Raw genomic sequence first — 25,358 nt, 5'->3', positions numbered from 1 at the left:
AGAGAGTGGTAAGCAGCCTGAAACTCCTGAAACCTATAGCAGTAGCCATTGCACGGATTGAGGGAGACAATGCCATCCTGTCTGATGTTCAGACTCTGGTTGCAGATGTAAGAGGAGAAATCTGTACTGCCCTGCCCACTTCACTGTTGCTCCAAGCAGAGGAAACTGCAGTTCTGAAATACATCAAAAAGCGTGAATACTTCTGCCTGAAGCCCATACATGTTGGACCCCAAGTATGCTGGCAAGAGCATCCTGATCAACAAGGCCTATGGTGTCATCACTACCATGTCTTGCCACCTTGGCCTGGATGAGGGCAAGGTTCTTTGCAGTCTGGCGAAGTACACTTCCAAGCAAGGGCTTTGAGATGGAGATGCAATATGGCAGTCGTGCCAACATATCTCATCAGCCACCTGGTGGAAGGGACTTTGTGGATCTGAGGCTCTTTCCCCTGTTGCCTCCATCATCCTCCAAATCCCACCAACATCAGCCGCCTCAGAGCACAACTGGTCCTTGTTTGGGAACACACACACACCAAAGCACGCAACAGGCTGACCAGTACAAGGGTTGAAAAATTGGTGTCCTTCTGGGCAAATTTGAGGCTTTTTGAGCCTGACAACGAGCCATCCTCAACAAGGTTGGAAAGTGACAGTGAAGATGATGCCTCAAAGTCTGATGTTCAAAAGGTGGACATTGAGGAGGTCCAGGGAGAAGACATGGAAGCCTGAGAGGAAGACAACCACAGCTTTAGTTTCTAGACTCAATTTACAGATGTATGTTGAAAATGTTTTTGGGAGATGCGATGGATCATTCAATATTCCCTTTTGTTGTTGAGTGAAATCATCCCATGTGAAGAGTCAACTCATTTAATTAAAGTTCAATTTGTAACTAAATTATGTATTTTTTCTATTGGAAGGATTTAATAATTTGCAATTATGTCTACTTATAATAAGGTAAAAGGTTTATGTTTCGGTCTCCATTTGATATGGTAAATATATCCAATGCAAAAAACATCTACATTTAAATGGTATTAATTTTAATTTGCATATATTTCTGTCAATTCCCATATATATTCCTGTTAATTCCCACAGAAAGTTTCCACCTCTGAATAGTCCCCAAAATGTGCAACCCTAGTCATGATCAAGGGCTATGTCATGGTAAGGTTGATTCAATAGCTATTGAGGAGCGAACCGACTATCCAATATAAAACTAACTTTACCCCTGTGCTGTACTGAACCATATACCTACTGGCTCTCTAAAACATTGAGTAAACAATACTTTCCTGTGGATATTTTGTCTCAAATTTCAAGCAGCTGATGGACAAACCGCACAGACAACCGGTAGATTAAGTTTAAATGTAATTTTTCTCAACATTCGGGCTTATAAGGAACATCTTACAAGATTTTTCAGGCATTCGTTTCAGGCTGTATATACCCATTTATTGTGTATTAAAGCCTGATTAATCAGACTAGGCATGAGCAAAAGTATTAGCTATGTTTGCCTAAAACTAAGGATTTATATAGCTAGTTTCATTAAATAAAATGTATTAATATTATCTATATGATATTAAATAAATAAACATTCAAGCCACAATTTGACGCAGACAAGTTCCTAAACCTCCATATTGTGTCCTTTAAGTTAACTCTTAGTTTTTTCTGCCACTAGATTGGAAATGTTGGACACAGTCCAAATTCGGCGCAGAGGTGCCCAAGACTTCGAGGCATATTATGATTATGCATGCGCTATGCAGGACTCAGTCCCATTGCCAGCAGTCAAGGCAAACCTGAGTCAAGGAATGCTTGACTTTAATGGGGATCGGCTCAAACTGACAGATTGGACACCCATACTCAACTCTCTGACCATCAATAAACAGCTACAACATGTTGCAGTCAGAAGCTGCTACCAAAGTGGTCTCGGCATCGGAGAGCCAGGTAAACATCAAGTAGGCTAAACAACTTGAAGTAGGAGCCCCTTGCTTTATAACCTGTCCTTATTCCTTGTACGGCCTCTTCTCTTTACCTTTCTCAGAAAGGTACAGGGCTGGCAATAGGAAGAAGATTCCAGCCATCCGCTCCAAGGAGATGACGTTCAAACTGTGTAAAGCACTCAGGGAGTGTCTGACAGCTTCACCAAACCTCAAGACCCTCCAACTCCATGGTCTTCCATTTAGAGAGAGAGACCTTATCACTCTTACCAAGGTAGCAAGTTGCAGAGGCAGATTTACCTGAACCAACTTAAGGTTCTGCAGGGCACCCACTAATGCTAGTTTGTTGTTGTTCCAGGGTTTAGCCAAAAGTGTCTCTTTGGAAAATCTCTCTTTGGCTCACTGTCCTATAGCAGACGAGGGGTTAGAAGGTGAGTGAGACGTAGTGGGAAAAGTGAGAAAATGTGTCTTGTGTGCAAGTTATTACCACATGATCTTTTTTGTCTGATTTGGTGTTTTCTAATGTTCAGCTATCTGCCAGAGTGTGAAGTACTCTCCATCTATAAAGACAGTGGACTTCACAGGCTGCAATCTGACCTGGAGAGGAGCGGAGCATATGGCCAACATCATCAAGGTACTGGACCTCTGTTATGAGCTTGGTCTTACCAACCCTTCCTTTGCAAATATTTATATACTAGATAACTGATAGGAGGCGCTGTGTTGAAGCCACTGTGCCTCCATCTTGTCACTCCCCACTGTTTGTAAAAAATATTTTGGCTGTAGAAATGCATTTATTAATGTCTACATTAGTTTTTCCACGTTTATTCTATTACAGACACCTTACTGCATACTTTTAAATTATATTATGAGATATAAATAAATATATAAACGCAACATGTAAAGTGTTGGTCCCATGTTTCATGAGCTGAAATAAAAGATCCCAGATATTTTCCATATGCACAAAAAGTGTATTTCTCTAAAGTTTTGTGCACATATTTGTTTACATCCCTATTGGTGTGCATTTCTCCTTTGCCAAGATAATCCATCCACCTGACAGGTGTGGCATATCAAGAAGCTGATTAAACAAAATGGTCATTACACAGGTGCACCTTGTGCTGGGGACAATAATAGGCCACTTTAAAATGTGTCACACAACACAATGCCACAGATGTCTCAAGTTTTGAGGGACCGTGCAATTGGCATGGTGACTGCAGGGATGTCCACCAGAGGTGTTGCCAGAGAATTGAATGTTCATTTCTCCTACCATAAGCTGCCTCCAACGTCATTTTAGAGAATTTAGCAGTACATCCAACCAGCCTCAGAACCGCAGACCACGTGTATGGCGTCGTGTGGGCGAGTGGTTTGCTGATGTCAACGTTGTGAACAGAGTGCCCTGTGGTGGTGGGGTTATGGTATGGGAAGGCATAAGCTATGGACAATGAACACAATTGCATTTTATCGATGGCAATTTGAATGCACAGCGATACGCTGACAAGATCCTGCCGCCCATTTTTCTTTTAAAGGTATCTGTTACCAACAGATGCATATCTGTATTTCCAGTCATGTGAAATTCATAGATTAGAGACTCATTTATTTCAATTGACTGATTTCCTTATATGAACCTTAACTCAGTAAAATCTTAGAAATTGTTGTATTTTATTGTGCCAGTGACACATTTTTAGTTGTTTTGGCTCTACTCCAGCACTTTGGATTTGAAATGATAAAATGACTGAGGTTAAATGGCAGACTGTCAGCTTTAATTTAAGGGTATTTACATACATATTGGGTGAGCTGTTTAGAAATTAGAGCACTTTATTTTTTACATAGTCCACCCATTTTAGGGGACCGAAAGTATTGGGACAAATTCACTTGTGTATTAATTGGCATTGTATCATTTTAATTTCAAAGTGCTAGAGTACAGAGCCAAAACAACAACAAATGTCATTGTCCCAATACTTTTGTAGCTCATACGGAAAGTATTCAGACCACTTGACTTTTTCCAAATTTTGTTACGTTACAGCCTTATTCTAAAATTGATTAAATAAATGAAAATCCTCAGCAATCTACACACAATACCCCATAATGATGAAGCAACAAATGGTTTTGATTTGAGTCCACCTGTGGTAAATTCAATTGATTGGACATGATTTGGAAAGGCACACACCAGTTTTCTATAAGGTCCCACAGTTGACTGCATGTCAGAGCAAAAACCAAACCATGAGGTCAAAGGAATTGTCTGTAGAGCTCCGAGACATGATTGTGTCAAGGCACAGATCTGGGGAAGGGTACCAAAACATTTCTGCAGCATTGAAAGTCCCCAAGAACACAGTGGTCCTCCATCATTCTTAAATGGAACAAGTTTGGAACCACCAAGACTCTTCCAGGGAGGTGAACAAGAACCCAATGGTCACTCTGACAGAGCTCTAGAGTTTCTCTGTGGAGATGGGAGAACCTTCCGGAAGGACAACCATCTCTGCAGCACTCCACCAATCAGGCTTTATGGTAGAGTGGCCAGACGGAAGCCACTCCTCAGTAAAAGGCACATGACAGCCTGCTTGGAGTTTGCCAAAAGGCACCTAAAAACTCTCAGACCATGAGAAACAAGATTCTCTGGTCTGATGAAATCAAGATTGAACTGCTTGACCTAATTGCCAAGTGTCACATCTGGAGGAAACCTGGCACCATCCCTACAGTGAAGCATGGTGGTAGCAGCATCATGCTGTGGGGATGTTTTTCAGCAGCAGGGACTGGGAGACTAGTCAGGATCGAGGCAAAGATGAACGGAGCAAAGTACAGCGAGATCCTTGATGAAAACCTGCTTCAGAGCGCTCAGGACTTCAGACTGGGGCGAAGGTTCACCTTCCAACAGGACAACAACCCTAAGCACACAGCCAAGACAACGCAGGAGTGGCTTCGGGACAGAGCCAGAGCCCGATCGAACATCTCTGGAGAGACCTGAAAATAGCTGTGCAGCAAAGCACCCCATCCAACCTGACAGAGCTTGAGAGGATCTGCAGAGATGAATGGGAGAAACTCCCCAAATACAGGTGTGCCAAGCTTGTAGCGTCATACCCAAGAAGACAAAAGGCTAAAATCGCTGCCAAAGGTGCTTAAACAAAGTACTGAGTAAAGGGTATGAATACTTATGTCAATGTGATATTTCAGTTTAAAAATGTAAATTAGCAAAGAATTCTAAACCTGTTTTTGCATTGTCGTTATGGAGTATTGTGTGTCAATTTGATGAGGGTAAAAAAAATGTTTTAATACATTTTAGAATAAGGCTGTAACCTAACAAAAAATTTGGAAAAGGTCAAGGGACTTGAATACTTTCCAAAGGCACTGCAAATAAAAATTATACTGTGTGTGTGTGTGTGTGTGTGTGTGTGAACTCAGCAAAAAACGAAACGTCCCTTTTTCAGGACCCTCCAAATAACTTCACAGATCTTCATTGTGAAGGGTTTAAACACTGTTTCCCACGCTTGTTCAATGAACCATAAACAATGAATGAATATGCACCTGTGGAACGGTCGTTAAGACACTAACAGCTTACAGACGGTAGGCAATTAAGGTCACAGTTATGAAAACTTAGGACACTAAAGAGGCCTTTCTACTGACTCTAAAAAACACCAAAAGAAAGATGCCTAGGGTCCCTGCTCATCTGTGGGAACTTGCCTTAGGCATGCTGCAAGGAGGCATGAGAACTGCAGCTGTGGCCAGGGCAATAAATTGTCATGTCCGTACTGTGAGACGCCTAAGACAGAGCTACAGGGAGACAGGACGGACAGCTGATCGTCCTCGCAGTGGCAGACCACGTGTAACAACACCTGCACAGGATCGGTACATCCGAACATCACACCTGCGGGACAGGTACAGGATGGCAACAACAACTGCCCGAGTTACACCAGGAACGCACAATTCCTCCATCAGTGCTCCTACTGTCCGCAATAGGCTGAGAGAGGCTGGACTGAGGGCTTGTAGGCCTGTTGTAAGGCAGGTCCTCACCAGACATCACCGGCAACAACGTTGCCTATGGACACAAACCCACCGTCGCTGGACCAGACAGGACTGGCAAAAAGTGCTCTTCACTGACGTGTTGCGGTTTTGTCTCACCAGGGGTGATGGTCGCATTCGCATTTATCGTCGAAGGAATGAGCATTACACCGAGACCTGTACTCTGGAGTGGGATCGATTTGGAGGTGGAGGGTCTGTCATGGTCTGGGGTGGTGTGTCACAGCATCATGGGACTGAGCTTGTTGTCATTGCAGGCAATCTCAACGCTTTGCGTTACAGGGAAGACATCCTCCTCATGTGGTACCCTTCCTGCAGGCTCATCCTGACATGACCCTTCAGCATGACAACGCCACCAGCCATACTGCTCCTTCTGTGCGTGATTTCCTGCAAGACAGGAATGTCAGTGTTCTGCCATGGCCAGCGAAGAGTCCGGATCTCAATCCCATTGAGCATGTCTGGGACCTGTTGGATCGGAGGGTGAGGGCTAGGGCCATTCCCCCCCCCCCCCCCCAGAAATGTCTGGGAACTTGCAGGTGCCTTGGTGGAAGAGTGGGGTAACATCTCACAGCAAGAACTGGCAAATCTGGTGCAGTCCATGAGGAGGAGATGCACTGCAGAACTAAATGCAGCTGGTGACCCCCCCCCCCCCTTTGTTCAGGGACACATTCAATTTCTGTTAGTCACATGTCTGTGGAACTTGTTCAGTTTAGGTGTCAGTTGATGAATCGTGTTATGTTCATACAACTATTTACACATGTTAAGTTTGCTGAAAAAAAACGCAGTTGACAGTGAGGATGTTACTTTTTTTGTGAAGTTATAAACTACTGTTCAAAAGTTTGGGGTCACAAATGTCCTTTGTTTTCCATGAAAACATACATGAAATGAGTTGCAAAATTAATAGGAAATATAGTCAAGATGTTGACAAGGTTATAAATAAGGATTTTTAATTGAAATAATAATTGTGTCCTTCAAACTTTGCTTTCGTCAAAGAATCCTCCATTTGCTGCAATTGCAACCTTGCAGACCTTTGGCATTCTATTTGTCAATTTGTTGAGGTAATGTGAAGAAATTTCACCCCATGCTTCCTGAAGCACTTCCCACAAGTTGGATTGGCTTGATGGGCACTTCTTACTTACCATACGGTCAAGCTTCTCCCACAACAGCTCAATAAGGTTGAGATCAGGTAACTGTGCTGGCCACTCCATTATAGACAGAATACCAGCTGACTGCTTCTTCCCTAAGTAGTTATTGCATAGTTTGGAGCTGCGCTTTGGGTCATTGTCCTGTTGTAGGAGGAAATTGGCTCCAATTAAGCGCCGTCCACAGGGTATGTTATGGCGTTGCAAAATGGAGTGATGGGTCTTGAAGAAGGAAGGCTCTTTTACTCTGTACAAATTTCCAACTTTAGCACCCCCAGAACATCACATTGCCTCCACCATGCTTGACAGATGGCGTCAAGCACTCCTCCAGCATCTTTTCATTTTTTCTGCGTTTCACGAATGTTCTTCGTGATCCGAACACCTCAAACTCAAGATTTGTCTGTCTAGTGTCTGTGTTCTGTTGCCCATCTTAATATTTTATTTTTATTGGCCAGTCTGAGATATGGCTTTTTCTTTACAACTCTGCCTAGAAGGTCAGCATCCCGGAGTTGCCTCTTCACTGTTGACGTTGAGACTGGTGTTTTGCGGGTACTATTTAATGAAGCTACCAGTTGAGGACTTACGAGGAATCTGTTTCTCAAACTAGACAGTAATGTACTTCTCCTCTTGCTGAGTTGTGCACTGTGGCCTCCCACTCCTCTTTCTATTCTGGTTAGAGCCAGTTTGCGCTGTTCTGTGAAGGGAGTAGTGACAATTTTTCGCATGGAATAGCCTTCAAGTTTCAGAAGAAAGTGCTTTGTTTCTGGCCATTTTGAGCCTGTAATCAAACCCACAAATGCTGATGCTCCAGATACTCAACTAGTCTAAAGAAGGCCAGTTTTAATGCTTCTTTAATGAGCACAACAGTTTTCAGCTGTGCTAACATAATTGCAAAAGGGTTTTCTTTTTTTCTCCTTTTGCTTTTTTAAAATTTTTTCTCCCCTTTTCTCCCCAATTTTCGTGGTATCCAATCGCTAGTAATTACTATCTTGTCTCATCGCTACAACTCCCGTACGGGCTCGGGAGAGACGAAGGTCGAAAGCCACGCGTCCTCCGAAGCACAACCCAACCAAGCCGCACTGCTTCTTAACACAGCGCGCCTCCAACCCGGAAGCCAGCCGCACCAATGTGTCGGAGGAAACACCGTGCACCTGGCCCCCTTGGTTAGCGCGCACTGCGCCCGGCCCGCCACAGGAGTCGCTGGAGCGCGATGAGACAAGGATATCCCTACCGGCCAAACCCTCCCTGACCCGGACGACGCTAGCCCAATTGTGCGTCGCCCCCACGGACCTCCCGGTCGCGGCCGGCTGCGACAGAGCCTGGGCGTGAACCCAGAGACTCTGGTGGCGCAGCTAGCACTGCGATGCAGTGCCCTAGACCACTGCGCCACCCGGGAGGCCGCAAAAGGGTTTTCTAATGATCAATTAGCCTTTTTGAAATGATACTTGGATTAGCTAACACAACGTGCCATTGGAACACAGGAGTGATGGTTGCTGATAATGGGCCTCTGTACGCCTATGTAGAAATTCCATATAAAATCTGCCGTTTCCAGCTACAATAGTTAATGTTGTAAATGACTATCTACACTGTATTTCTGATCAATTTGATGTTATTTTAATTAACAAAAAATGTGTTTTTCTTTTCTTTCAACAATAAGGAAGTTTCTAAGTGACCCCAAACGTTTGAACGGTAGTGTACGTACATTTTTCTTTATTTTTTACTATTTTCTATATTGTGGAATAATAGTGAAGACATCAAATCTATGAAATAACACATATGGAATCTTGTAATAACCAAAAAGTGTTAAACAAATCAAAATATATTTTGTATTTGAAACTCTTCAAATAGCCACCGTTTGCCTTGATGACAGCTTTGCACACTTGGTATTCTCTCAACCAGCTTCACCTGGAATGGTTTTCCAACAGTTTTGAAGGAGTTCCCACATATGCTGAGCACTTGTTGTCTGCTGTTCCTTCACTCTGCGGTCCAACTCATCCCAAACCATCTCAATTGGGTCGAGGTCGGGTGATTGTGGAGCCCAGGTCATCTGAGGCAGCACTCATCACTCTCCTTCTTGGTCAAATAGCCTTTTTACAGCCTGGAGGTGTTTGAAAAATAAATGATAGTCCCACCAGTCGCTAACCAGATGGGATGGCGTATCGCTGCAGAATGCTGTGGTAGCAATGCTGGTTAAGTGTGCCTTGAATTCTAAATAAATCAGTGTCACCAGCAAAGCACCATCACATCTCCTCCATGCTTCACGGTGGGAATCAGACATGCGAAGATCATCCGTTCACCTACTCTGCATCTCACAAAGACATGGTGGTTGGAACCAAAAATCTCAAATTTGGACTCATCAGACCAAAGAACAGATTTCCACCGGTCCAATGTTCATTGCACATGTTTCTTGGCCCAAGCAAGTCTCTTCTTATTGGTCTCCTTTTAGTAGTGTTTTTTTTGCAGCAATTTGACCATGAAGGCCTGATTCATGCAGTCTCCTCTGAACAGTTAATTTTGAGATGTGTCTGTTCCTTAAACTCTGAAGCATTTATTTGGGCTGCAATTTTCTGAGGCTGGTAACTCTAATGAACTCATCCTCTGCAGCAGAGAACTCTGGGTCTTCCTTTCCTGTGGCGGTCCTCATGAGAGCCAGTTTCATCATAGCGCTGGATGGTTTTTCAAATCAAACTTTATTTTTCACATACGCCGAATACAACCAGTGTATTCCTTACCGTGAAATGCTTACTTATAAGCACTTAACCAACAGTGCAGTTCAAGAAAGAGGTATGAAAATATTTACCAAATAATCTAAAGTAACACAATAAAATAACAACGAGGCTATATACAGGGGGTGCCGGTACCGAGTCAATGTGCGGTGGTACAGGTTAGTTGAGGTAATTTGTACATGTAGGTAGGGGTGAAGTGACTATGCATAGATAATAAACAGCGAGTAGCAGCAGTGTAAAAAAACAAATGTAGGGGGGGTGTCAATGTAAATAGTCCGGGTGGCCATTTGATTAGTTGTTCAACAGTCTTTTGGCTTGGGGGTAGAAGCTGTTAAGGAGCCTTTCGGTCCGAGACTTGGTGCTCCGGTAATGCTTGCCATGCGGTAGCAGAGAGAACAGTTTATGACTTGGGTGACTGGAGTCTGGCAATTTTTGGGGCTTTCCTTTGACCATGCCTAGTATATAGGTCTTGGATGGCAGGAAGCTTGGCCCCAGTGACGTACTGGGCCGTACGCACTACCCTCTGTCGCGCCTTACGGTCAGATACCGAGCAGTTGCCATACCAGGCGGTGATGCAACCGGTCAGGATGCTCTCGATGGTGCTGCTGTAAAACCTTTTGAGGATCTGAGGATCCATTTCAGTCTCCTGTCGTGCCCTCTTCACAACTATCTTGGTGTGTTTGGACCATGATAGTTTGTTGGTGATGTGGACATCAAGGACCTTGGAACTCTCTACCCGCTCCACTACAGCCCCATCTATGTTAATGGGTGCCTGTTCGGCCCGCCTTTTCCTGTAGTCCTTGATCCGCTCCTGTTGTCTTGCTCACATTGAGGGAGAGGTTATTGTCCTGGCACTACACTGGCAGGTCTCTGACCTCCTCACTATAGGCTGTCTCATCGTTGTCTGTGTCTCAGCATCATCTGTGATGATGGTGTTGGAGTCGTGTTTGGCCACGCAGTCGTAGGTGAACAGGGAGTACAGTAGGGGACTAAGCACACACCCCTGAGGGGCCCCAGTGTTGAGGATCAGCGTGGCAGACATGTTGTTTCCTACCTTTACCAACTGGGGGTGGCCCGTCAGGAAGTCCATTATCCAGTTGCAGAGGGAGGTGTTTAGTCCCAGTGTCCTTAGCTTAGTGATGAGCTTCGTGGGCACTATGGTGTTGAATGCTGAGCTGTAGTCGAACAGAATTCTCACATAGGTGTTTCTTTTGTCCAGGTGGGAAAGGATAGTGTAGAGTGCAGTAGAGATTGCGTCATCTGTGGATCTGTTTGGCGGTATACGAATTGGAGTGGGTCTAGGGTATCAGGGAGGATGCTGTTGATGTGAGCCATGACCAGCCTTTCAAAGTACTTCATGGCTACCGAAGCGAGTGCTACGGGGCGGTAATCATTTAGGCAGGTTACCTTCTCTCCCTTGGGCACAGGGACTATGGTGGTCTGCTTGATACATCTAGGTATTACAGACTCCGTCAGGGAGAGGTTGAAAATGTCAGTGAATACACTTGCCAGTTGGTCAGCGCATGCTTTGAGTCCCAGTCCTGGTAATCCGTCTGGTCCCGCTGCTTTGTGAATGTTGACATGTTTAACTTCTTTAGGGTATGTGGGACGGTAGCGTCCCACCTCGTCAACAGCCAGTGAAACTGCAGGGCGCCAAATTCAAAACAACAGAAATCCCATAATTTAAATTCCTCAAACATACAAGTATTTTACACTATTTTAAAGATTTACACTTGTTGTAAATCCAGCCAAAGTGTCCAATTTCAAAAAGGTTTTACGACGAAAGCACACCAAACGATTATGTTAGATATGAGCCAAGTCACAGAAAAAGACAGCCATTTTTCCAGCCAAAGAGAGCAGTAACAAAAAGCAGAAATAGAGATAAAATGAATCACTAACCTTTGATGATCTTCATCAGATGACACTCATAGGACTTCATGTTACACAATACATGTATTTTTTGTTCGGTAAAGATTATATTTATATCCAAAAATCTGAGTTTAGGCAAGACGCTACTGTCTCACTTGGCAAAAAGCCTTAGAAAATGCAGAGCGCCATATTCAAATGAATTACTATGAAAATTACTATAAAATCAAACTTTCATTAAATCACACATGAAAGATACCAAATTAAAGCCACACTGGTTGTGAATCCAGCCAACGTGTCAGAATTCAAATAGGCTTTTCGGCGAAAGCATACGATGCTATTATCTGAGTATAGCAACATTGTAAACAAAGAGAGATACGTATATTTCAACCCTGCAGGCGCGACACAAAACGCAGAAATAAAAATATAATTCATGCCTTACCTTTGACAAGCTTCTGTTGTTGGCACTCCAATATGTCCCATAAACATCACAAATGGTCCTTTTGTTCGATTAATTCCATCGATATATATCCAAAATGTCAATTTATTTGGCGCGTTTGATCCAGAAAAACACAGGTTCCAACTTGCTCAAACATGACGACAAAATATCTCAAAGGGTACCTGTAAACTTTGCCAAGAAATTTCAAACTACTTTTGTAATACAACTTTAGGTATTTTTTTAACGTTAATAATCGATAAAATTGAAGACGGGATGATCTGTGTTCAATACAGGATTAAAACCAAATGTAGCATGCCTTCTGGTCATGCGCTTCAATCAAACAAGACACCTAGAGTGACTCGACTTCAAGATGGCCGTATTTCTTCACTACACAAAGGAATAACCTCAACCAATTTCTCAGGACTGTTGACATCCAGTGAAAGCCGTAGGAACTGCAAGCAATTCGCTTAGAAATCTGGTTTCCCAATGAAAATTAATTGAAAAGAGAGTGACCTCAAAAAAGAAAAAGAATCTGAATGGTTTGTCCTTGGGGTTTCGCCTGCTAAATAAGTTATGTTATACTCACAGACATGATTCAAACAGTTTTAGAAACTTCAGAGTGTTTTCTATCCAAATCTACTAATCATATGCATATCTTATCTTCTGGGGATGAGTAGCTGGCAGTTGAATTTGGGTATGCTTTTCATCCAAACGTGAAAATGCTGCCCCCTACCCTAGAGAAGTTAAAGGTCTTGCTCACATCTGCTACCGAGAACGTTATCACACAGTCGTCCGTAACAGCTGATGCTCTCATGCATGCTTCAGTTTTGTTTGCCTCAAAGCGAGCATAAAAGGCATTTAGCTCGTCTGGTAGGCTTGCGTCACTGCGCCGCTCGCAGCTTGGTTTCCCTTTGTAGTCCGTAATAGTTTTCAAGTCCTGCCACATCCGCCGAGCGTCAGAGCTGGTGTAGTAGGATTCAATCTTAATCCTGTATTGACACTTTGCCTGTTTGATGATTCGTCTGAGGGCGTCCGTATCGGGATTTCTTATAAACGTCCGGATTAGTGTCCCTCTCCTTGAAAGCTCTTGCCTTTACCTCAATGCACTTATTGATGAAGCCAGTGACTGATGTGGTATACTCCTCAATGCCATTAGATGAATCCCGGAACATATTCCAGTCTGTGCTCGCAAAACAGTCCTGTAGCATCCGCATCATATGACCACTTCCGTATTGAGCGAGTTACTGGTATTTCCTGCTTTAGTTTTTGCTTGTAAGCAGGAATCAGGAGGATAAAATTATGGTCAGATTTGCCAAATGGAGGGCGAGGGAGAGCTTTGTATGAGTCTCTGTGTGTGGAGTAAAGGTGGTCTATTGTTTTTTTCCTCTTGTTTCCAATGATTGCACGTTGGCCAATAGAACGAATGGCAGTGGGGGTTTACTCACTCGCCTATGAATTCTCAGAAGGCAGCCCGACCGCCGCCCCCTTTTTCTCCGTCTTTCCTTCACGCAAATGACAGGGATTTTGGCCCGTTCCAGAGAAAGCAGTATTTCCTTCACGTCGGACTCGTTAAAGAAAAAATCTTTGTCGAGGTGAGTAATCGCTGTTCTGATGTCCAGAAGTTATTTTCGGTCATAAGAGACGGTAGCAGCAACATTATGTACAAAATAAGTTACAAACAACACAAAAAAGCTAACAAAATAGTACAGTTGGTTAGGAGCACGTAAAACGGCCGCCATCTCCTCCGGCGCCAATATTTTTTTCCGACTGCATTTGAAGAAACATTCAAAGTTCTTGAAATGTTCTGCATTGACTGACCTTCATGTCTCAAAGTAATGATGGACCGTCGTTTCTCTTTGCTTATTTGAGCTGTTCTTGCCGTAATATGGACTTGGTCTTTTAGCAAATAGTACTATCTTCTGTATACCATCTCTACCTTGTCACAACACAACTGATGGCCTCAAACGCATTAAGAAGGAAAGAAATTCCACAAATGTACTTTTAACAAGGCACAGCTGCTATTGAAATGCATTCCAGGTGACTACCACATGAAGCTGGTTGAGAGAATGCCAAGAGTGTGCAAAGCTGTCATCAAGGCAAAGGGTGGCTACTTTGCTTACTACATGATTCCATATGTGTTATTTCATAGTTTTGATGTCTTCACTATTATTCTATAATGTAGAAAATAGTAAAAATAAAGAAAAACCCTTGAATGAGTAGGTGTGTCCAAACTTTGGACTGGTACTGTATATACATACATTTTCCTTAAAGTATAATTTTTTTGAGAACTAATGTTCCTGTCCACACTATAACAAAAACGTATTACATGTAATTATTTTATTTTAATAATTTAATTGAAATACTGTAGAATTCCATTAATTCCTATGGAGGACCGCTCCTACTGGGGAGCACCAATATGGCCAACCGGTGGCTTCAAAGCCGCACAATGGCCAGCAATCCAAGGTTTATATACTCTGAGTATACAAAACATTAAGAACACTTGCTTTTCCCATGACCGACCAGGTAAATCCAGGTGAAAGCTATGATCACTTATTGATGTCACTTGTTAAATCCACTTCAGTCAGTGTAGATGACTGTGAAGATACCTGTTAAAGTAGGATTTTTAAGCCTTGACACAATTGATAAATGGAATGAGTATGTGTGCCATCTGTGACTGTCATTACAGTGAGCTCTGTTTCCCTCTAGTGGGGATGGTCTGTATGACATACTCAGAAGATCTGTATTGAAGTCATTACACATTCAACAATTGGGCAGAATCGTGCATCCTTATTGTTTGGGTTTGTGTGTGACCTCCAGTTGACTGACCTCTCCCCTGCATTGCAGCATCAGGCAATGCGGAGGCACAGTGCAGCCTGGGCCGAATCTCTGAGGTACAGGAGGCCTGAATTCGAGGGCATGGGAGGCCTCCGCCGGGTCACTCTCAACTGCAACACCCTGGTGGGAGACAGAGGGGCGGCCGCCCTCGCACAGGAACTGGCTGAGGACCTCTGGGTCAAAGGTCAGAGGACATGTTCAGTCTCTCATTGACCCACTTTCAAGTCAGTTTTTTAGGACATTCCCTTGGGCTTGAATCCAGGGTTGTGTATATTAAGGAACACTATATCAAAACTTCTTTGTTAATGGTGGTATTGACTCTAGTTTTTTGCATTGTTTTCCTAGCCTTGGATCTGCAGAAGTGTGGTTTGTCCAACGATGGGACACGGTCTCTGCTGGAGGCTCTAAAGTCCAACTCCACTCTCTGTGTCCTGGATATCAGGAGGAACCCCTTGGTGGGTAAGTTCCAACTGACACTGCTCTGATTGGATGGGATTGTTTTACTCATGGCACCTGTCAAAAGGGTATATTTTGGAAGTAGACATCTCAGAATGATCATATCTACTCGGGTTGCAGTTTTTTCCTTTGAGAGTTTGTTATAGTGGTTCTTACTCCTCTCCTCCTCGCACAGACAACGACCTGATGAAGTCCGTGATCGAAAGAGTTCTCATGAACGCTAATGGTCAATCCTCTCAGGTAGGCCAGGAGAAAATGTGTCCCTATATGGCTATTAAAGTAAACATTGGGAGCTGTGTGTCCGTGATTAACGCAAAGTGGTACGATACATACTGTATTATACATGTGTGAAGATGTGTATTAGTATCTTGGGGTTGATGATGGTGGTTTCTCAGTAGTATGTGCTCTGTGTTTTATGTTGTAGTACTCCTGGATCAAGCCCCCAGCCCTCAAAGACTCACAGAAACCTCCAATCGTTAAGAGAAGAATACTGGGAAATACAGCTAGAGGAAAAGCAACATTTAGGATAGGTACTTTTGATCATCTACTCTCAAGGGAGTAGATATTTGTTTCCAAGGCATTCTCTCTTTGACCTTTGCCCCCCCAGTGATGCAGAGAAGTGCCCACAGTTGTGTTCATTATAGGCTCCAAACGGAAGACATTGGACTGAAATATAGAGGGCCCACCTAGACTTGTCCAATAGGAAACATTTATTTTGTTTCCGGTTGCGTTCCATAATGAACACAATCCAGGTCACTGTTAACTCTCCCTTAGCCATCAGCCTCTCAATACTAAGCCTCCAAACACACAGTCACACTGTGGTACTATACACTATAACAGTGGATATGTCACAAATGGCTAAATGTAACTAGAGCCACCACATCCTTTCTGGAGCCAGGAAGTAGCATTACGGTTGCCCGGTATCTAAAAGTCTAATAGCGGTAGTTAACCAACAGTAAATACATGTAACTAACTCTGGCTAACTGTGGAATTAAACAATTCACCTATTTATAGTTAGTTCGCTACGGCATCCTCTCTCTTTGCTTGCTACCAGTGTACGTAATGCTTTGTTTGACGTGTGTGACGTATCCACTTTCATAGCGTGTTGAGATGAAACTTCCCTATGTAGTTACCATACTAATGGACCCTGTGATGTTCTATTAATAATCACATTCTTTTCAACTGCCGACCTCATATCATTTCCTGCCGGCGTTGACCATATATAGTCCTGCCCCAGGTCCCCGCAGGTTGTCGTTGGCCGGTAGGCGGAGTCCAGTTATTGCCCAGCAGCCACACCCCAGCTCCAGCAGGTGTATCCCATGGCGCACTGCAGAACGTGCTGGACGACAGAGGTAAGGGCAGTCGTCGAGGAGAATGAGAATGAATCTTCCTCCTACAAGATGAAACGCCTTTATTTATCTTAATTTCAATAATGAAGACTAAAATCAACTTCCATTGTCCTCCATGAGTGGTTGAATATCCTCTTCTTTTCATGTCCTCCTATCTTGACAGAGGACTTCCTCCAGGTAATACAGTGGCAGAGCAGAGCTTTGAGGTAAGCAATCCATTTGTCTAACACACTGTTAGAGACTAATTCTGACACTTTCTGGCCACATATAATCCCTATGTGCCTGACCTGTGTTGTGATCATAGGTTCTGTTGATGTCTAATATATGGTCTTCTTCAGGGGGCTGCCACTGTCAAGGTCACAATGGAGACTGAGTCAGAGGAGGAGGGAGAGGAGGAAGCGGTTGAGACAAAAAGCCTGTCACCACTTAGCCTTCATGAGAGGGTCACTGTCAGACAGTACAGACGTGTACAGGTAAAGCCCATATGGTAGCAGACAGTGCACATACTGTACTTAGTGGGGCGTTTTGAAAAGGGATTACTTCAAACTGAGGTGCATCCTGATTGACAAGCCCCACAAACACCAGGCATGTTTGCTCTCCCACTGACTGACGGGCAGGCAGACATACCGACACTGGTGTTTTGATTTGACAGTGATGGAGTGCATTTCTCCTGTTTTTCCTACAGGTGGAGCTGGAGGAGTGTCGGCTCAGACTAGCAGAGGAAAGGAGGGCCAGAGTGAAGGCAGACACTCGTCTCATGGAGGTACGGACTGTCATCCCAACCTTTGTACTAGTAAGACTAAAATGCAGAGTATACAATTTTCTACCATTTTTGTGAGAAGATGGTATGACTTGCATACATGTACAGTACCAGTCAAAGGTTTGGACACTCCTACTCATTCAAGGATTTTTCTTTATTTGTACTATTTTATGCATTGTAGAATAATAGTGAAGACATCCAATCTATGAAATAACATATGGAATCATGTAGTAAATACAAAATTGTTAAACAATTCAACATATATTTTATATTTGAGATTCTTCAAAGTAGCCACCCTTTGCCTTGATGACAGCTTTGCGCACACTTGGCATTCTCTCAACCAGCTTTATGAGGTAGTCACCTGGAATGCATTTCAATTAACAGGTGTGCCTTGTTAAAAGTAAATTTGTCGAATTTCTTTCCTTGATGCGTTTGAGCCAATCAGTTGTGTTGTGACAAGGTAGGGGTGGTATACAGAAGATAGCCCTATTTGGTAAAAGACCAAGTCTTTATTTTTTCACTTTTTATTTAACCAGGTTGGCTAGTTGAGAACAAGTTCTCATTTGCAACTGCGATCTGGCCAAGATAAAGCAAAGCAGTTCGACACACAACAACACAGTTACACATGGAATAAACAAACATACAATCAATAATACAGTAGAAAAATCTATATACAACATGTGCAAATGAGGTAGGATAAGAGAGGTAAGGCAATAAATAGGCCATGCTGGCAAAGTAATTACAGTATAGCAATTAAACACTGGAATGGTAGAATGTGCAGAAGATGAATGTGCAAGTAGAGGTACTGGGGTGCAAAGGAGCAAGATTAATAAATAAATACAGTATGGGGATGAGGTAGATTGGATGGGCTATTTACAGATAAGCTATGTACAGGTGCAGTGATCTGTGAGCTGCTCTGACAGCTGTTGCTTTAAAGCTAGTGAGGGAGGTAAGAGTCTCTAGCTTTAGTGATTTATGGCAAGAGCAGCTCAAATAAGCAAAGAGGAACTACAGTTGTGGTGAAATCCTGCGCTGAGCCTTCACGTGCGCTGCACTGTAAGAGCGCATCAGCAGTAAGGAAGGAGGAAATAAAGCTGTTTCAGCTCTCTGGGGAGGAGCTCTTGGGTGGCGCGACAGTTTGATGGTGTGTGCTATGCTGCAGAAGTTTTATTTGTTTTCAGCGTGTTGTTTGTTTTAGTTTGGGACCGTGCCGGTTATGGATCGCATGGATTAGTAGCAACATTGTTGCGAAGCTTTGACATACAAACCCACAAACCATCGGACGGTCAGACAGTACACCTGCACACCTGAAAATCACAGCTAAGATCTCTCGTGTTCTCTTTCTCTTCCCTCTATCGTTCCAGTACTTTACCCTGCAATAGACTTTCTATTTTTCAAATGCACTTCCCATTGAAGTTCATTGGAGCTGGACTATTATTGCCCTGCCAGAAGTATTTTGGTGGACATTTTAGTTAAAAGGGAGGTTGCTTGCCAATTGTGTATTGTTATTTGAACTGTATTGAGGTGGGGTGTACTAATGACATGTGGCCGAGAAGATTGTGGACATTAAGGCCTTTGTTGCGTCTATGAACACCCCCCCCCCCCACACACACACACACACACATACATTCTTACCCTCTGCACTCCTCCACTGGAAGATAATCCATATTACTGCAAATCCTCTGTTGATGACTGGGTTCTTTATTGTATGAAGTTGCTGTTCAATTGCTCTGCCATTTATTATTATTATTATTGTATGAGGTATTCTTGGTGGGGTTACCCCTGTGCTGTGATGTGGGTTTTATAGGGTGTGTATTCTATTTTCTCTCCACTGGCTATCTGGTAAACAGGCTATACTCTAGGCAGTCTCTTCTGCTGATGTGTGTGGGTCTGGTAGTGGTACTCTCTCTATTCTATTATTTTCCTTTCAGCATCGTTAATAGCTGCCTGGCGCCCGAACAAAATCTTTATCTTTACCCCTCTCTAATAAATACCGCTACACAGTCCATCATTACTTCAAGACATGAAGGTCAGTCATTGCGGAACATTTCAAGAACTGAACGTTTCTTCAAGTGCAGTCACAAAAACCAAGCGCTATGTTGAAACTGGCTCTAATGAGGACCGCCACAGGAAAGGAAGACCCAGAGTTACCTATGCTGCTAAGGATAAGTTCATTAGTTACCAGCTTCAGAAATTGCAGCCCAAATAAGTAACAGATCCATCTCAACATCAACTGTTCAGAGGAGACTGCGTTAATCAGACTTTCAAGGTCGAATTGCTATAAAGAAACCACTACTAAACGACACGTTCCTTGAGACGTTTCTTTGAGATGCAGAGTAGGTGAACGGGATGACCTTCGCATGTCTGGTTCCCACAGTGAAGCATGGAGGAGGAGGTGTGGGGGTGCTTTGCTTGTGACACTGTCGGGGATTTCTTTAGATTTCAAGGCATACTTAACCACCATGGCTACCACAGCATTTTGCAGCGATACGCCATCCCATCTGATTAGCGAATGGTGGGCTATCATTTGTTTTTCAACAGGACAATAACCCAAAACACACCTCCAGGCTGTGTAAGGGCTATTTGACCAAGAAGGAGGGTGATGGAGTGCTGCATCAGATGACCTAGCCTACACAATCACCTGACCTCAACACAATTGAGATGGTTTTGGATGAGTTGGACTGCAGAGTGAAGGAAAAGCAGCCAACAAGTGCTCAGCATACACTACCGTTCAAAAGTTTGGGGTTACTTAGAAATGTCCTTGATTTAAAAGAAAAGGTAATTTTTTTGTCCAGTAAAATAACATCAAATTGATCTGAAATACAGTGTAGTCATTGTTAATGTTGTAAATGACTCTTGTAGCTGGAAACGGCAGATTTAAATTTAAAAAAAGAATATTTAAAAAAAAAAAGGAATATCTACAAAGGCTCTTCAGAGGCCAGCAACCATCACTCCTGTGTTCCAATGGCACGTTGTGTTAGTTAATCCAAGTTTATAATTTTAAAAGGCTATTAGAAAACCCTTTTGCAAGTGTTAGCACAGCTGAAAACTGTTGTCCTGATTTTAAAGAAGCAATAAAACTGGCCTTAGACTAGTTGAAAATCTGGAGCATCCGCATCTGTGGGTTCGATTACAGGCTCAAAATGGCCAGAAAAAAATAACTTTTTTCTGAAACTTGTCAGTCTATTCTTGTTCTGAGAAATGAAGGCTATTCCATGCGAGAAATTACCAAGAAACTGAAGATCTCATACAACGCTGTGTACTACTCCCTTCACAAAACAGCACAAACTGGCTATAACCAGAATAGAAAGAGGAGTGGGAGGCCCCGGTGCACAACTGAGCAAGAGGACAAGCACATTAGTGTCTAGTTTGAGAAACAAACACCTCACAATTCCTCAACTGGCAGCTTCATTAAATAGTACCCGCAAAACACCAGTCTCAACATCAACAGTGAAGAGGCGAGTCCGGGATGCTGGCCAATAAAAACAAAAGATTAAGATGGGCAAAAGATTTCAGACACTGGACAGACAAATCTAAGTTTGAGGTGTTCGGATCACGAAGAACATTCGTGAGACGCAGAAAAAATGAAAAGATGATGGAGTGCTTGACGCCATGTCCAGCATGGTGGAGGCAATGTGATGGTCTGGGGGTGCTTTGCTGGTGGTAAAGTGGGAGATTTGTACAGGGTAAAATAGCCTTCCTTCTACAAGATCATCACTCCATTTTTCAACGCCATGCCATACCCTGTGGACGGTGCTTAATTGGAGCCAATTTCCTCCTACAACAGGACAATGACCCTAAGCACAGCTCCAAACTAGGCGATAACTATTTAGGGAAAAAGCAGTCAGCTGGTGTTCTGTCTATAATGGAGTGGCCAGCACAGTTACCGGATCTCAACCCTATTGAGCTGTTGTGGGAGCAGCTTGACCGTATGGTACGAAAGCCAATCCAACTTGTTGGAAGTGCTTCAGGAAGCATGGGGTGAATTCTCTTCAGATTACCTTTACAAATTGACAACTAGAATGCCAAAGGTCTGCAAGGCTGTAATTGCAGCAAATGGAGGATTCTTTGACGAAAGCAAAGTTTGAGGGACACTATTATTTCAATTAAAAATCATTTATATATAACCTTGTCAACGTTTTGACTATATTTCCTATTAATTTTGCAACTCATTTCATGTATGTTTTCTTGGAAAACAAAGGACATTCCTAAGTGACCCCAAACTTTTGAACAGTAGTGTATTTGGGAACTCCTTCAAGACTGTTGGAAAAGCATTCCTCATGAAGCTGGTTGAGAGAATGCCAAGAGTGTGCAAAGCTGTCATCAAGGCAAAGGGTGGTTACTTTGCCTTGGTTACTACATGATTGCATATGTGTTATTTCATAGTTGTGATGTCTTCACTATTATTTTACAATGTAGAAAATATGAAAAATAGAGACCCTTGAATGAGTAGGTGTGTCCCAACTTTTGACTGGTACTGTATGTAACCTATGCCCCTTTTTTTTATTCTTATCGTGTGTGTGTTTTAATTGTCAATCAACTGCTCTGCCTGTTCAGTATGAGTTGGAGAACGCTCGGCTGCGCAGTATCAACTTCTCTCTGTCGGAGGCACTGCATGCTCCTGCTACTGGCCCCTCCAGTGTTCTGGAGGACGATGCAGTTCTGGACAGCATCGAGAGCTCCTTCGGCAAGTTCCATGCCTTCCTGGACCTGCTCAAGGATGCTGGGTAAGCCTTGTGACTGGCAAAAAATATTTTGGTGGGTTCACAAAGTTCCTCGATAAAGAAATAAATGGACAGTTTCTCTTCGAATGTGTGGAGTTTCACCTCAATGGGACAAATATTGAGACTTACTTCCAGACTGGAGGGTTTAGATGTGAGGGGATGTTACTTGTGTAATGATTTTCCTGCTTCTCCAGTGTTTATCCTGTGTATTCTAACACATACCCTATGCTCTGCTATGTCTCTCAGACTGGGCCAGTTGGCCTCCATGGCAGGGATTGACCAGTCCGACTTTGGCCCACTTGGGCGACCCCAGCTGTCCTCCAGTGTTGGACAGCCTCTTGTTGGGGCAGGGGACCAGGACACGGGAGATAAGGTTGATGTGGCACCTTCTGTAAATACAGTCTCAGTGCAGTCTGGGTGTGGGTGGTGTACAGTATGTATGTACTAAGATTGTTGTCAGGGATGGTGTTTCTTTGGTAGATATTCAAGTGTTAAGCAGTGTAGATTCTGAGTCTGTCGGTGGTGAATATCTGTCAGTAGCTTGGGTCCTATTCAATCTCATTCTCTGGGTTGTCTTTCCAGGGAGGCGACGGCCCCAGGGCTCCGTCAGAGGGCCAGCCCAACGGATTCACCCCCGGAGCTCCAGCCACCCTCAGAGGGTTCTCGCCAGAGGGTGACCCACGGGAAGTGCCCCCCGTCCCTGCTAGTGAGTTAGCCAGTGAGCCCTGTGTGGCGAAATCTGGTGGAGAGAATCAGCAGAAGGATCCCTCGCCCTCACAACCGGAGGGACGACAGGTGTCAGGGACTGAGAACAGTATCCATAGCAACGGCTCCCATGGAAATGACTCGTATGCCAAAGGCTCCCTTAGCAATGACTCTCAGGGTAGCGGTTCCTATGGCAAAGGTTCCCGTGGTCGTAATGTCTCTCACCACAGTAACGGCAAAGGCTCACATGGTTACAGTTTTAATTACAGCAACTGCTCCTACAGCTCCATCCACAGCGACAGCTTCCATAGTAACAGCTCTGTAAGGTCCAGTCTGAGTGACATGAGTGAGCGTTTGGAATCTGTTGGGTCATTGGGGTCAAAGGCTTCTGGAGGGGGCAGGGTAGGGTTAGGAGCTCAGAGGTGAAACTCTATTCAGAGTTTGAGAGGCTGGAACAGATCTGCTCTCTGGGGAGCATGGGTGGCGAGTCTGATGATGGGTTCTGAACCCACAACTCTGCCCCTTGTTGAGTGTTTTCTTTCTTTTTTCATGTTATATCTGTGTTTACCTTTCTTGTGCCAAATTGGAGTACTATTAAAAGGTTATTGTGCTAATGATGCCTAATCTTAAATGTGATTTTAGCCTTTTGTTAGATTAATGCTTTTGGGGCTTTTTAGTTGTTTTTTAAAAACTGACTTTTTTATACTGTTTGTAAATATATGTATATATTTTCTACAATAAACTTTGTTTAAAAAAAGTTGATATACATTGATTGTAGGGCAGTACTTTGCTTACACTGTTCAACCATATGTATTTGTTTGTTTACACTAGGAAAAGTTATGGGAAAAATCAGTCTTGGTCATTCTACAGGGCTATTCCTGGGGTCAAAAACAATGGGCTCATTCGAGCAGATTACTTTTGTCAAGCCTGTGGCCATTGCTGGTCACTGCCTTTCAAAGTGTGTTGCATTATGGGGATAAAATATTTCCGACTTGCGCCTACATGTAGACTGCATGAACTTCACATAAATCATGTGATCAAGGGTAATTTAGTTTTGACTGCAAGTTTCTGAAGTTGTTCTTCACCAACGTAATGCTGCAGCCATTGCATGCATTGTGGGCAGTGTTGCCAACTAATTTTCAGGGGAAGTTGCTAGAGGCAGGTCAATTTGTTGCTAAAAGTTGCTAAATGACGTTGTGATGTCATTGCGTGTTGACGTCATTGCGTGATGATGCAAAACTGCGTCATTACGTAGAATATACAATAACGTTACTCAAATTGACTGGCCATCTCAGTGAAAAATATAATTTGACATTTGTTAGTTTAGATTTGTTTGTTTATTATCATATTTTCTTTTGTAAAAGTAATATAAACACAACACTTTTTATATGATCACATAATTTTTTAAACACAACACATTGAGTTATTGAACAATTACACATTATTGAACAATTACATTTTATTTATTTTCTTTTTAACTAGTAAACCTACACATTCTGAACAATTATAGTTTTAAGCAGTGTATTGGTAGTTAACATGCTACCTAACTGATCAACAATTATAGGTACAAGCTAATAACAAGGTATATATGCTATCTTCTTGAACAAGCAACTTGACTCAAATAATGATGTGTGCGCTAGGCAGCTCTCTCCAGGTTGTTGTGCTGCTTGGCTGGCTAGCTGCTCAATGGTTTCCTCCAGATATTGCCACTGTTCTTGCACACACTGCAGTACACACTGCCACCACCAGCTGTGTGTCTCCGCCAGTTCCAGAAAGTCCACTCCTTGCATACGTACTGTAAATATGATGAATCATAGATTGGCAAGGAAATCCTCTTCATCTTCACTGTCCAACTGCATCGTCACGGAGCTGGAACCAGCAGAAGAGGATGGAGTGGCCTTAAAGCTGTATGCTGCTGTGGTGCCAAACTGCTGCAGAACTTCACTTGGTAGTTTATGCTGGTAACAGGTATCACCAGCCAGCTTCAGTCCATACCACACCAGGAGTATGGAGTTGAGAGTGTGCAGTGACACTATTTCTTAACTTTGACTTGACCACACTCATTTGGCTGAACAGCCGTTCAACCTCCGCATTTGAGTGTGGCAAGGAGAGGGCAGCGAGTGCAGCTTTGCACAGTTCTTCAAATGGATTTGACCCGGAAGAGTCCGTGTAGTTATTGACTTCACTCCAAAACTTGACTATTTTCAGTTGAGTCCCACCTAAACAGATGGATGTTTCTCCATTGGGAAACAATTTTATCAATTGTTTGGGGCTGGTATCCTAGTAGCTCAGCTACTTTAATAATTTCAGTGGTGCCTTTATTGTGCTTTAGCATTTCCTTAACACTGAACAAGGCCATGTGTCGCAAGGCTTCAAGGTTGTCTGGGAGTCTTGCTTGCAGCTCCTTGCTTAAAGCAACAATGTAGT

General features: G+C 43.3%; 1 protein-coding gene across 1 annotated transcript in view; it reads left to right on the top strand.

Moving 5' to 3' along the window:
• Positions 1–23,645, top strand: part of cep78 (centrosomal protein 78) — a 28,320-nt gene extending 4,675 nt beyond the window's left edge. Inside the window, exons 2-16 of the mRNA XM_039001444.1 lie at positions 1,663–1,928; positions 2,026–2,195; positions 2,280–2,352; positions 2,452–2,555; positions 14,947–15,121; positions 15,283–15,396; positions 15,569–15,633; positions 15,818–15,923; positions 16,631–16,745; positions 16,906–16,948; positions 17,081–17,215; positions 17,428–17,505; positions 22,060–22,229; positions 22,473–22,599; positions 22,809–23,645. Of these exons, the coding sequence (XP_038857372.1) occupies positions 1,670–1,928; positions 2,026–2,195; positions 2,280–2,352; positions 2,452–2,555; positions 14,947–15,121; positions 15,283–15,396; positions 15,569–15,633; positions 15,818–15,923; positions 16,631–16,745; positions 16,906–16,948; positions 17,081–17,215; positions 17,428–17,505; positions 22,060–22,229; positions 22,473–22,599; positions 22,809–23,357 (2,283 nt within the window). The 5' untranslated portion in view covers positions 1,663–1,669 and the 3' untranslated portion in view covers positions 23,358–23,645. The remainder of the gene's footprint in view (positions 1–1,662; positions 1,929–2,025; positions 2,196–2,279; positions 2,353–2,451; positions 2,556–14,946; positions 15,122–15,282; positions 15,397–15,568; positions 15,634–15,817; positions 15,924–16,630; positions 16,746–16,905; positions 16,949–17,080; positions 17,216–17,427; positions 17,506–22,059; positions 22,230–22,472; positions 22,600–22,808) is intronic.
• Positions 23,646–25,358: the final 1,713 nt, after the last annotated feature.

The sequence above is a fragment of the Salvelinus namaycush genome, chromosome 1 (genome assembly GCF_016432855.1).
Source record: "Salvelinus namaycush isolate Seneca chromosome 1, SaNama_1.0, whole genome shotgun sequence".
Lineage (NCBI taxonomy): Eukaryota > Metazoa > Chordata > Actinopteri > Salmoniformes > Salmonidae > Salvelinus > Salvelinus namaycush.
The sequence above is the reverse complement of the archived record's forward strand: the minus strand, read 5'-3'. Positions and strand labels throughout refer to the sequence as shown.